At 36.3% G+C, this 13,630-nt stretch overlaps 1 protein-coding gene and 1 long non-coding RNA gene across 3 annotated transcripts in view; one reads left to right on the forward strand and one right to left on the reverse strand.

The window, feature by feature from the left end:
• TMPRSS11F (transmembrane serine protease 11F) overlaps nt 1-13,630 on the forward strand; it is a 98,775-nt gene that overhangs the window by 77,559 nt on the left and 7,586 nt on the right. For both annotated transcript variants that reach the window (XM_070262397.1, XM_023638028.2), the window contains 4 exons: nt 699-862; nt 3,369-3,407; nt 9,055-9,256; nt 12,481-12,740. In XM_070262397.1, the coding sequence (XP_070118498.1) occupies nt 699-862; nt 3,369-3,407; nt 9,055-9,256; nt 12,481-12,740 (665 nt within the window). The remainder of the gene's footprint in view (nt 1-698; nt 863-3,368; nt 3,408-9,054; nt 9,257-12,480; nt 12,741-13,630) is intronic.
• Nucleotides 1-13,630, reverse strand: part of LOC138923465 (uncharacterized) — a 39,922-nt gene that overhangs the window by 16,984 nt on the left and 9,308 nt on the right. The window lies entirely within an intron of this gene.

Below are 13,630 nucleotides of genomic sequence, written 5' to 3' on the forward strand. Positions count from 1 at the left end.
ATTTCCATGGTACAGACCAAAGAGTCAGAGGTGGCAGAAGGGGATGTGGGTGCTGGTGGGGATTGTGGAATTGCCCACTGGATCTTCTGCATCTGGTTAGCAAATAAGAGAAGAGTGAAAGCATGGAAAATGGTGTGGGTGGTGTTCAGGGCCAGGCCTGGAAGTGGGGTACATCATTTCTATCCACATGCATTGTCCAGAATTCACTACAGAGTTTCAATAACCTGCAAGGGAGGCCAGAGAAGGAAACCTAGCTCTGCTCAGGAGGCAAAGGCAACTGGTTTTGGTGAACACGAAGCATTGTCTCTGCCACACTATTACTGAAGAATAATGACATTTGTTACAAATTTGGCTTAGAATGCATGAAAAAACAAATCATTTAAGTGCATGTAAAGCACGATTTCATGGATGACTCCTCCTCTCACAACCTCCTCTAGACTATGAGCTAAGTGAGGCAAGGGAACAATTTTTTTCAGCTAACTACCTTAGCCAGTATTTCCAGAGATAATTTAGACATCTGATATACACATTGCCATCCACTATGTTTCTTTAAATTTAATCTGAACCTTAACAATATTTTTACACATTAATACATTTTGATGTACATATTAATGTAATTTATTACATTAATTATTAATGTAATGATTAGAGAATTGGCTTTATTATTTACTCTATTTATGTGCTTTTTTGCTCTTCAGTCCAGATGAAAATGGTGTTAACATACTTATGGTGCTCATGTTTCGATACCCATCTACTGATAGTGCTGAGCGAATCAAGAAAAAAGTTGAAAGGATTTTATATCAAAGTCTGAAGACAAAACAGTTGCCTTTGACTATAAACAAACCATCATTTACACTCACATGTAAGTTCTTTTACCACCTTTGTGATTCTCTCCCTTCGCAATCTTCTTTATTTTTCATAAGAATTTACATCAATGTATTCTCTCATTTTAAGAATTCACCACTGATATACATATATCAGTGTGGAATAAAACTAAAATAAAAATTCACTTTGAGGCAAAGTTTAGTTTTATGAGTTTTTTCCATATTTGATTTGGGCTTCTGCTATGGTTTCTAAATTTTTTCCCATATATAATCATGTTAGATCATTTAAAAGGGTAGGTATTATTTTCACCATTTTAAGAAAGCTGAGACTCGGAAGATGTAAGACATCAAACTAACAAGCCTTCGGATCAGAACAAAAGCACAGGTATTCTGACTTCCAGAGGTCTTTACGGGTTAGTTCTAGGGGTTAGTTTCTACACTTTCAAAGAAACAGACATCTTTATGAAGGTTTACTCCTACAGAAAGAACCATTGACATGAACTGTGAAGAGGTTCTCTAGCTTATTTCCAAATTAAAACAATTTTTTTTAAAGTATACTTTTTGGTGAGGAAGATTGGCCCCAAGCTAACATCTGTTGCCAATCTTCCACTTTTTTTTCTCCCCAAAGCCCCAGTACATAGTTGTATATCCTCGTTGTAAGTCATTCTAGTTCTTCTGTGTGGGGTGCCTCCACAGCATGGATTGATGAGCAGTGTGCAGGTGGCACCCAGGATCCAAACCAGCAAACCAGCAAACCTTGGGCCGCCGAAGCAGAGCACGCAAATTTAACCACTTGGCCGTGGGGCCAGCCCCTCAACTTAAAGCAATTTTTCATTCATCTCCTCATTTATTTCTCAGAAAACAAAATCAGGAAAGTTGTCTTCTTGTTTCCCCCCAAAAGTAGAAGTGAAGTTCCAAAAGGTCAGGAAATTGAAACTAAAATTACCTCACAGCTAGTTGGAATCTAAGCTGAGAGCATTTCTATTTTTCTATACAAATCACACACAATAGGTATTCCAGCTCTGTTCATTGCTTCTGGTTAAGTATTTCCAAGTGCAATTACTGCTGACTTAATACCAAAAAATATGGCTTCCTCTTTGGACTTCGAGTCTTTTCCCCTCTCAGCAGCCATGAATTTAAGAAACAGATTGTCTTGAGTTAATTTCTTTGTTGTTAGAAATCAGGAAAATTCTTTAAATACATTTTGAGATAGATTCCTCACATACAATCATGACAACTTCTTCATGAAGTAATTAGAAATAAGAAAGAGTATGGTATCCAATACTTAATTAATTATATTCCAAAGTAAAATATGGTATTTTCTAGCACTCTGTAAATGGCAATCTCAAACTAAATCTCATTTCTTGATAATATAATTGTCTCTAATGCATGATCCTATGTGCTAAAGTAAGGTATCCATCATAAAAGACATGTTAAAGTTGTAGAGTTTCTTATTTTAAATTTTTAAAAAATAATTGTTCAGCCTTCTTGGTTGTGTATACTGACTTTTACTATAAAAGCTGTTTTAATATCAACATAACTATATTCTATGACCATGCTCCATAACCAAAATTCCACTGCATATATTTCTTCTGCCACATTTATATCTCTCATTAAATAAAGACAAGTGAAATGTCCAGGAAACCTCTAATAGAATTTGAGACTCATGTCTCTATTTTGGGAAATTCAGTGTTCCTGAGCAAATCATCATATACTTCTCTATTTTCTTTCTTACAAATAAGCAAAACAAAGTAAACAAACACCAAACCACCAAAAATCCAATGAAACTGAACTTAAACTGAGATAAGTTTGAAAGGTAAAAGATGTCACAGAAGGGAGGCATAAAGCGGAGGAGAGACTGCAGCATGGGTGGGGTCCCTGGACTGGCTATATATGAGAGAGCTTCATGCCTCTAACGCCTGCTGCCTGAGCTGCTTCCACCGTATTCACTGTGAGGGAGAATCCTCAGTGAGAGAAGGTCATCAACTTGCATTGATTGAATTTCTACCATGGGTAGACAAGGGCCTGGAAATTGGGCTGTGAGGGGGCTGTGATGCCTTCAGTTCCCTGGAGCTGCCCTTTCAACACTGGCTGCCAGACGTATGCCTAACACACGTAGGCTAGTACACCTGATACGGTGAACACCAATCGTGATGGGAACTGGAGATAGCTTCCTTGAGTTATACTAGAGCTCCCAAGAAAGTAATCAAGGTCATTTATCCTTATCATGCTTTCTTAACTTCCTAATTTCTTTTTCTGTCTTCTTAGCAAAAAATCAGAAAACAAAATGCTCTCTTTTTATTTTAAAGTGTATAAATAGAGTATATTTTATTATATGTTTTGGACCAAATCAGAGTAGAAGGTTATTTATATATTACTTGGGTATGAAGGTTATTTATATATTACTTGGGTATGAAAAATCTCATGCCCTCTTGAAATATGGATGTTTTGGATAATAAGCATCTCTTATAGTGACCATCTGAACAAAATCATGAAAACAGAAACACATTTTTCTACCAACTAATTCATGTTTTGTTTTTCTAGCTATCGACAGCAAAAAGATGAGGAATCTTCTCAACAGCCGTAAGTTCAAAGCAAAGATAATGAGTAAAAGCCACAGAAAAGTTAGAAGTAGGATTTAGGAAGTTCTTTTTTTTATTATCGAGGTTTAATTGACATAACACTGTATTAGTTTTAGGTGTAAACGTAATGATTCGATCTTTGTATATATTGCAAAATGATTACCACAATAATACCAAGCTTTTTTTTTACCTTATGTTTTTGTAAACCAAACACTTAGTCTTTTTATTTTTGTTCACTACTTTTAATATTTAAGACATTTAAATTTATAAATTTCTACCAAATACAATTTTAAGTTTTGTGACTTATGGAATGTGGCAAAAAAGAATTAGGTAGTATTCTTGATAGTACGACATATGTAACTATATTTCTAACATTCCATTTTAATATTTTCTTTAAATATGTCTCAATATTCTCTCACAATTCAAGAGAGTGTTTTAACGTGGTAACTAGTTAGGCTTTCTGCTGTTAAAATTTCTCGGTTTTCTTACATTTTTGTTGAAATATCTGGTATGTACATTTTCTGCCCTCCCCCACGTTAGTATATATTTATGGTCTTTTGTGGATAAATATATGTCCATTAAAAATGGTGTAAGGACACTAAAAAACAATAAGTATTCTCTATATGTAATATATTGCATTTAATGTTTTTCCAAATATTGTCAATACTCTATATTTGTCCTTCTCATTTATGTTTTCTGGCTTTTGGTAAATATTTGTCTTCCATTGTGTTCTATCTTTGTCTATAATACACATTTTGTTCTTGTTTATATCTTCTTGCTTGCCTTTATGCTTGCTTAGTCCATATATGAACCTTTATTTTTTAGTTATCAAACTCAAGGATAAAGCAAGAACCATGCATAACGAAGAACTTACATTTTAGATTCCTTTTGTAAACTTCAATTGATTTTCCAATCTTTGTTAAATAGCTTCTCAATTTTACTTATCGCTTAATCTTTACATACTCTATCAATATTCTTTTTCAAAACATTATGTTCCATTTTATCCTCCTAGTTACAATTATTTACCCATTACTAAAGTCTGTTGTTATACTTTTACTATTTCCCCATTCTTGGCTCTTGATTTAGATTCACCATTCTGCCTGCTAAATTGTATCTTCAAGGCACTTTTCTTTTTTCTTTTTCTTTTTAAAGAAATACATACTACTATGGATTACTTTACTATTACTTTTACATGATAATAGTAATAAGCATTATATAAAAGTTGTGTGGGCAAAAGTAGACTACCAGACAAAAAGGACATGGAGCTGAGAACGTGCCCTGCAGCCCAGACACCTGCATCTAAGGATTGGAAAGCCCTCCGTGACTCTTAAATTTCTGCTCCCCTCTAACGTAGTTCTTAATCTTTATTTGAAAGGATTCATTATCTAGTTCTAACTGAAACTTACCCCTTCTGTTATTTTGTTTTTTATGGGTATATGCCTGTATTTTTTTTATTACAGTAACTTGGTTTATAACATTATATAAATTTCAGGTGCACATCATTATATTTCGATTTCTGTGTAGATTACATCATGTTCACCACCCAAAGACTAATTACAATCCATCACTATACACATGTGCCTAATCACTCCTTTTGCCCTCCTCCCTCCCCACTTCCCCTCTGTAACCACCAATCCAATCTCTGTCTCTATGTGATTGTTTGTTGTTATTTTTATCTTCTATTTGTGAGTGAGATCATAATATATTTGACTTTCTCCCTCTGACTTATTTCGCTTAGTATAATAGCCTCAGGGTTCATCCATGTTGTCACAAATGGCCAGATTTCATCATTTTTTATGGCTGAGTAATATTCCATCATGTATATATACCACATCTTTATCCATTCGTCCCTTGATGGGCACCTAGGTTTCTTCTAAGTCTTGGCTGTTGTGAATAATGCTTCAGTGAACATAGGTGTGCATGTATCTTTACGCATTCATGTTTTCATGTTCTTCGGATAAATACCCAGCAGTGGAATAGCTCAATTGTATGGTAGTTCTATTCTTAATTTTTTGAGGACTCTCCATACTGTTTTCCATAGTGGTTGCACCAGTCTGTACTACCACCAGCAGTGTATGAGAGTTCCGTTCTCTCCATATTATCTCCAGCACTTGTTATTTCCTGTCTTGTTAATTATAGCCATTCTGTTCAAGTCACTTTTATTTTATTTATTTATTTATTTTTTGTGAGGATATTGGCCCTGAGCTAACATCTGTTGCCAATCTTCCTCTTTTTGCTTGATGAAGATTGTCACTGAGCTAACATCTGTGCCAATCTTCCTCTTTTTGCTTGATGAAGATTGTCACTGAGCTAACATCTGTGCCAATCTTCCTCTATCTTACGTGGGATGCCACTGCAGCACGGCTTGACAAGCAGTGCTAGGTCTTCCCCCGGGATCCGAACCCATGAATGCAGGACCACCAAAGCAGATCACGCAAACTTAACCACTACACCACCAGGCTGGCCCCTCAAGTCACTTTTAAACCAGAAAATTATACAAATGGTATATTTTCTGAATACTTGTATACATAAGAATCTTTTCCATTTCCTTTATCTCAATGTCTTATAATTGGATCATAAACTTTCCCAAAAAATTCTATACACATTATTCTGTTTCCTTCTAGTGTTTTTGTTATAGAGAAGTCTAAGGCTGGTGCAATTTTTATTCTTATGTCTGTTTTCTGTTTTGTTCCTGGATGAATGTAGGGAATCTTTATCCTACAACATTTTTGCCAAGAGATCTAGATATGGTTGTATTTTGTGCTGAATTTTGACTAGGACACTATGAATGTTTTCAATGTATACACCGTTTTTTTCTCATTCTGGGAAAATGTTCTTCCACTATAAATTTGATAATTGATTCTGTTCTAAGTGTTCTTTTTTTCTTCCTCAGGAACACAAATGACTTTTTGTTTGAATATCCATTTTCTGCCCTCCATATCAATCATTATTTCTAGTTTCAGTTCAAGTTACTTTCCTCCGCATTCTGAAAGATCTTATAAAATCTATAATCCTGAAAACTGCTTATCTCCATTGTATGGTGTTACATTTTCTCTTTACTTCTTTCATGTGGATTTTATCCGTCATGACATTTCTGTGATTTCTTGATTTTTTTGTTTTTGATTTTCTTGATTTGTGATTTTTCACTCTTATCACAGTATAGGTTTTCCCTTATGGTTGGTTGTCTGCTTCTGTTTTATTAAGGTCATGCTTTCTTGCATATTGTTGCTGATACCAAGCACCTATCCTAAAATTTTTTGTAGAAAATCACTTTTAGAGATATGTCTGTCTTCTGAGTTTATATATCATCTGATTTGGGAGGCCCTAATCATGCTGTACAGTAGATGCAGGCTTCAGTTCTGTTCTTACAGGCAGAATACATGAAAATTCCACAAACTGCCTCCTTGTACCACCAGCTCCAGCACTCACTGATGTCAGTGCTCTTCCTGTCTCTATTGAAATTGCTTTTCATGAAGTGTCTTAGTTCCTTCTCGGTGCTGTAACAAAATGCCATAGATTGGGTAGCTTATAAACAGCAGAAATATATTGCTCACAGTTCTGGAGGCTGGAAGTCTGAGATCAGGGTGCCAGCATGGTCTGGTGAGGGCCCTCTTCCCACTCACAGACTTCTTGTTGTTGCTTCATGTGGTGGAACAGGGGATAGAGATCTCTCTGGAGACTCTTTTATAAGCTACTAATCTCATTCATAAGGGCTCCACCCTCATGACTTAAGCACCTTCCAAAGGCCCCATCTCCTAATACTATCACCTTTAAGAGTTAAGATTTCAACATATAAATTCTGGGAGTACACATTCAGACCATTGCATGAGGTAACTACATTTTCACAGAACTTCTCATCTTTCCTGTATCCCTAGATAGGATGGTGTGCTGGAAATTGTGGCTTCTGAACACACACATCAAGAAAACAACTGATGAGTCACAATGGGATGGTTCCAACTATAGTTTCTGCTTGGTTAGGGCCAAGGGCAGTTTAGCTTTACTTCCTGGGCTGGGAAATCACAATAGTGTTGAGCCAGAGGCTTTGTCAAACTTATTAGGGTTCTCCAAACAGTTCTAGTTTATAGGATGTAGATTGGGTTGTCCAGGAAGTTGCTTTTCATATTTTTTAAAATCAGAATCCAAACACAGTGGATTTCTTTCTTTAAATTCCTTCTTTTATTTATTTATCTTTTATTTTTCTTTCTTTCTTTCTTTCTTTTTTTTTTGGTGAGGAAGATTGGCCCTGAGCTAACACCTGTTACCGATCTTCCTCTTTTTGCTTGAGGAAGATTGTCACTGAGCTAACATCTGTGCCAATCTTCCTCTATTTTATGTGAGATGCCTCCACAGCATGGCTTGATGAGCAGTGTGTAGGTCCGCACCTGGGATCCAAACCCCCAAACCCCAGGCCACTGAAGCAGAGTGCATATACTTAACCACTATACCACCAGGCCAGCCCCAAAAAGTTGCTTTTCAAACCAACCCACTGGTATTGCAGTTACAGAAAATTTCTACCAGAATTTGTAATGTTTTCTTATCTTTCCATAATTTTTGGTGATTTTTCTCCTTTTGTCTTTGAACAATATCATAGACACAAATTTTTCAACTGCAATATGGGGATAGTAACACCTAACATAGAGAGTTGTTATAAAAATTAGAGAAAATATATGTTACACTATGTATAGATCCTGGCTCATAGCTAGTAGATATTATTTATATTATTATTACCTTCATGCATATTTTAAGAGGAAGTTGGAGAAGAAGTATTAGGCACTACTGATATAGCACCATACTAGCTTAGAAATCCTACTTGTTCAATTTCATGGTTGCTTTAAGCTGACGCTATTTAATCGTGAGGGAATTGGGATGAATTTGTAAGTATGATTTCAGGAAACTATTTTTCACCTGTTTCTGAATAAAACTTCTTTTTGGGAAAAAAAACCCCTTATATTCTTAAAATATGAATAATTAAATGGTACATTAATAAAGTATCCTAACTTACTTTTAAGTCTTATTTAAGGTTGATTCAAAGTCTAATCAACTGAGGGTTTGTTATGAGAAAATCAAAATTTTTTTAAAAACTAGTCTTTCAAATTTTAGAAAACCATAAAAGGTCATTATTGTTTAAGACTGTAAAAGTTAGATTCATATCAAGGCAGATTCATAACCTGCATTCAGTAGCGGACTCTCTCTGAGCAGTAAGAATACAAACTTCCAGGTGGAGCCTCCTAATTTTATATGCAACTCTATCACTTACCAGCTGAATGACCTCTAGTAATTTATGTCTCTCTCCAAGGCTGAGTTTTCTTATCTGAAAAGTATCTAAAGCACTTAGCAAGGACCTATACATTTTTGATGCTCAATAAATTATTTATCTACCTATTTATCTATCCATACATGCTTTATATAGAGAGACAGAAGTTAATTCCTGGATTGCATGCCTTGAAATCTTAGTAAATATTTCTTCTGAACCTCAATAGGATCAGTAGGACCCCTATGCAATAAGCTCAGGGCCTGAGTACTACGAATGAGTTAGAGAGAAGCAGGTGCAATGGATTGTCTAAGCATCTGCACCCAATGCAAATCAGGATATGCTTTTTTTCCCTCTCCTTTTTATGAAAACAAGCTAACATACATTTCTGTGACAGGCTGTGGAATAAGGATGACATCTTCAAACATACCGTTACCAGCATCCTCTTCTACTGAAAGGATTGTCCAAGGAAGGGAAACAGCTATGGAAGGAGAGTGGCCATGGCAGGTCAGCCTCCAGCTTATAGGGGCGGGCCATCAGTGCGGAGCCAGCCTCATCAGTAACACGTGGCTGCTCACAGCAGCTCACTGCTTCCACAAGTAAGTTCACCAGGGCTGTTGTGAGTCTCCTTTTCTGAGTTATCAATTGCCATCAGTTCAGAGTTTGGGAAGAGTCAAATCTCACCAGCTTATCCTCTGCTCCGTTCCAGATGGACATTCTCTGTTCCCAAATGCATTATGCTTTTACTCTATGCCCCAGTCATATTCATCCGCTCTCCCTTCTCTCAATATCTATGATGCTTGGTTTGTATCGCTCTTGTGGTTCTTGCCATATATTCTCCTCTATTATCACGACACTAGTGTTACCTTCCCTACCATGTCACAAACTATGTTTAGTATAAAGACTGACTACTATACCTGTAACAAGTTTAAACCCTCCCGCATATTCAAGGAGAAAATTCAGCCGCTTCTGTCCTGGGTATTTTTTCAGTTAATCTATTTATCCTCCCACTATCAACATCCACCGTCACTTCATAAATAAGAAAAAAATCAAAATTATCACTCTTGAAGCTCTACCTTCCAATTGCTTTATCCAAGGACTCCTGTGGGTTTGTGTGGACCAGAGAGGTGTGTGGATGGTGAGCGAGACCTGCCATCCTGTCTCACATCCCTCACAGTATGGAATATGGTCATATACAACTTGACAGGAGCTCTCTGCTTGGGCTTTCACAGTTGTAGCTCTTAAAACTCAGCTATGTAATTCACATACGCAAACATACACAGGCACCCTGTTGCCATAGGAGATCAAGGACACACCATCTTTCCTCCCTGAGGTGTCACCATCAGGATACAGAAGGTTTTCTTTTTAAACTCTCAAAAGACAAAAGCTCTGAAAAAAGCCCTGGCCAGTGGCACTGTTCACATACGCTTTCTGAGGAAACTATCTTTGCTGCATCTAGGAAGCTCTTGACCATCCTTCTAAGGGTAACAATGGTTCCAAGATGCCTACACCTTTATTTATGGGGCAGATGTGTAATGAAAATGATCTAATGAACTTAAGGTGATTGTCTGTCACTCTCTCAAGAGAGAAGAGAAAAGGAACTCACTTATAGATATTTTCAACCCCCAAAATAACTAGCATCACGGCTTAGGTCAACTTGACTCTCACTAATTTTTTAAGGCTTTCTGACTTTTTCATGTTTACAAAGTCCTCCAGTCTTCACTCTTGTTTTGGGAAGTGTCATCCATTTTGGTTTATAACTGATCTCTGTTTATGTAAATTAAAAATGAATCCAGAAGGTCAATTTATTAATATTTTGTGAAAAAAAATAAACTATAGTGATTGAGATACACATTTCTGCAGGTGCAGTGTAGTCTTTTGTTTGCTGACAGACCTACATGGGGGTTGGCCATTGAGTTTGATCAAATAGAAATAACTGGTGAGCTTGATAAGAGAAATTGTGGTGATATGATTGAGATGGGAATGAATTCATAAGTGATTATAAGGAGAAGTATTGGATGCAGTGAGTTTAGAAGCCACTTTCAAGGAGTTTTTAAATGAATGGGAAGAGAGAAATTTGACAGTTGAGGGTGGTTGTAGACTCAAAGGAAAGATATTTTAAAATATGAGCTACATTATACATATTTTATACTGATAACAATAATCTAAAAGAGTTGGGAAAGGTGATGATCCTGGAGAGAAAGGGTTCAATTTGGGTAGTGATATAATTTCATGTAATTTCACAATGCAGTATTCTCTTGTGAAGGAAAAATACAAGATACTTTGAAGACAATATCACAATTATACAAACAGATTTTAAATTTTTGTATTTTCCTACAGAAATAGTATATTTTTAAAAATCGTGTTTAAGATAAATCTTAGTACCTTTATGTTCACGTAAAATGATCACAGTCTTTGTGAAACAGTGCAGGTGGGGAAAAAGTTCTTGACAGGATATCATGAGACCTGGGCCATCTCTCTCTGACATTAACCAGTTGGATATGTCACTCAGCTGGGCAAGCATTTAACTTCTGAATCTCAGTGCCCTTGTCCTCAAAGCCTGTTGAACTGGGCCTGTTCCAGGAGGCTTCCTTTCTGGTTGACGATGCATGAAGAGATGGGGTATTTCCGTTTTGTCTACTCAGTTTACAAGTTCCTTAAGGACTGAAGTCTTTGCATCTCCTAGAATTCTATTTTTCAAGTGAATTCCTCAGCCCTAAGATTTTTCCTTTGAATAAAATCTTTCTCTAAAGCATAAATAAATAAAACAGCTGAAAGGAGTACCCCCCACTCCCAATCTCCCAGTCACCACACCCAGTCTCTGCCTGCCCATCCCTGTGGCAGTGCAGAGTACTCGGAAAACCACTAATCTTTCAGGTTTTTCACAACACTTAAAAGTTCATGATTCACCAATACGATAATCCTGCGTGAACGAGGAAATCCCCTTTATGAATTCTCCTCTGTGAGATTTCCTTCTACGTAATTTTCTTCTACACAGGGAAGGTCAAGTTTCTGTCTATTTCTAGCCATTCTTGATGGGGTAAGTAGAAAAAGAGGAAATTGAGCTTTGGGGAAGAATAGGGAGATAAAGAGGTGATAGGACTACACAGAATTTTGCTTGTGATGTACTTTGGGGGGGGAGGGGGGGAAGCATCCGTGTGAAGGGAGAGCCTCAAAAATAGTAAGAGGCACTGATGAGGCCAGATCCAAGGCCAGTGGGAGCTTTAACAGCATGATATTGGTAGCGCTGCTTAGCCCTTGAATATCAGGGCAAGGTATGGGCCTACGGTGAAGAAACATCCTGTGTACACTTGAAGGTTTGTGAAGCAGACAAATTACCTTGTCTCAAAGATCATAGTAAGACCCATTAAACAAGAGCTGACAAATGAGTCATAAAATAAGAATAGATGGAGTATCTGATACAGAGGGAAAATGTCTCTTAAGATGCATATACCCAAAACAAATAAAAATTGGTTTCTACACATTTAATTGAAATTATAAAAGAAATAGAATCTGAAGAGTTTCTAATAAACAAGGAATTGAAAAATTAGAAGTTAATTGTATAGTCCCCATTACTATTATTAATCCAAATAAAGCATGGAAATTCCATTTAGTTCCTGTGCTATTTTTAATTTTAGAGAATATAAGATATTTTTAAGGGCTTTCATACTCTCGCTTGTATCATCAATATTTTTAACATCTTTTTCCCATAAGATCATCAACTGCAATTCTCTCACCATAGGGATTTTTTAGGAGCATAATCTCAATAGTTGGGGAGAAATACAGCCTCAATCTCACAAATCTTACCCTTTAATTTTTTCAGAAATAAAGACCCAAGTCAATGGATTGCTACTTTTGGTGTAACTATAACACCACCTGCAGTGCAACGAAGTGTGGAGAAAATTATCCTTCATGAAAATTACCACAGAGAAACAAACGAAAATGACATTGCTTTGGCTCAGCTCACTACCCGAGTTGAGTTTTCAAATGTAGTTCAGAGAGTTTGCCTCCCAGATTCATCTATAAGGCTACCACCTAAAACAAGTGTCTTTGTCACAGGATTTGGATCTGTTATAGATGATGGTGAGTAGTTCAACCTAATTTACTTAGGATAATTTGTCTTGAGACAATTATGTCTCAATAATTGTCAAAATAATAATCAAGACATATGTCTCAAATTATCCTAAGTGACAAGCTGTCTTAGGGAATCTCTCTTTAGACTTTTCATAAAAATAATGTTGATGTTTTTAATGTGTATGGCTCTGAGCAGAACAGGGGTCTGTGGGTTAAAAAATGAAGGGAGTCAGGACCCTATCCTGGAGAAGTTCACAATTAAGTGGAGCAGTGGTGAGAAAAGGGAGAGGGTAACATAGAAGAAAAGAACAGGCTGCTGTAGATGCTATAAGAAGGGACGAATGCTATGGGAGCACAAGGGAGTAAATGATTCCAATTGTATATTTGCCAGATGTAAATACTGCTGGTTAGCATATACTTCAAACCACAATCTTAACGATAGGTTTTTCTTTTTTTTTTTTTTTTGTCTAAATCCTTCTTCATTTTAATGGGCATTTACGGTGATCATAAAGTGCTTTGTGAATGTTTTGAGAATTTTCATTTTAATGAGTTAGTTGAATATATATTTCTTTACCTCTGTCCCACCTCCTAGGGAGGTTAAAAGATATCAGTTCTAAACTTTCATAAATTGAGGACCAGAACTTAAGATTTCTAGGCACTAGTTCATTCCACTCTAAAGAGAGAGATTAATTGAATGTTTTGAAGTGGAAAATAAATGTTTAAGTTTGTATCAAGGATATCCTGAAGAAACTAGGAGACAAATGCTAATATATCTTAATCTAGCTTTTTTCTTTTGACAGAATTCTATTATATGAAATATTTCCCAAATGCTCCATGCATTTTCAACTTGAGGTTTGAGAGGTTATTATGTCTCCTTTCATCTTCTCTTCCCTTACCAC

This window comes from Equus caballus, chromosome 3 (assembly GCF_041296265.1).
Source record: "Equus caballus isolate H_3958 breed thoroughbred chromosome 3, TB-T2T, whole genome shotgun sequence".
Lineage (NCBI taxonomy): Eukaryota > Metazoa > Chordata > Mammalia > Perissodactyla > Equidae > Equus > Equus caballus.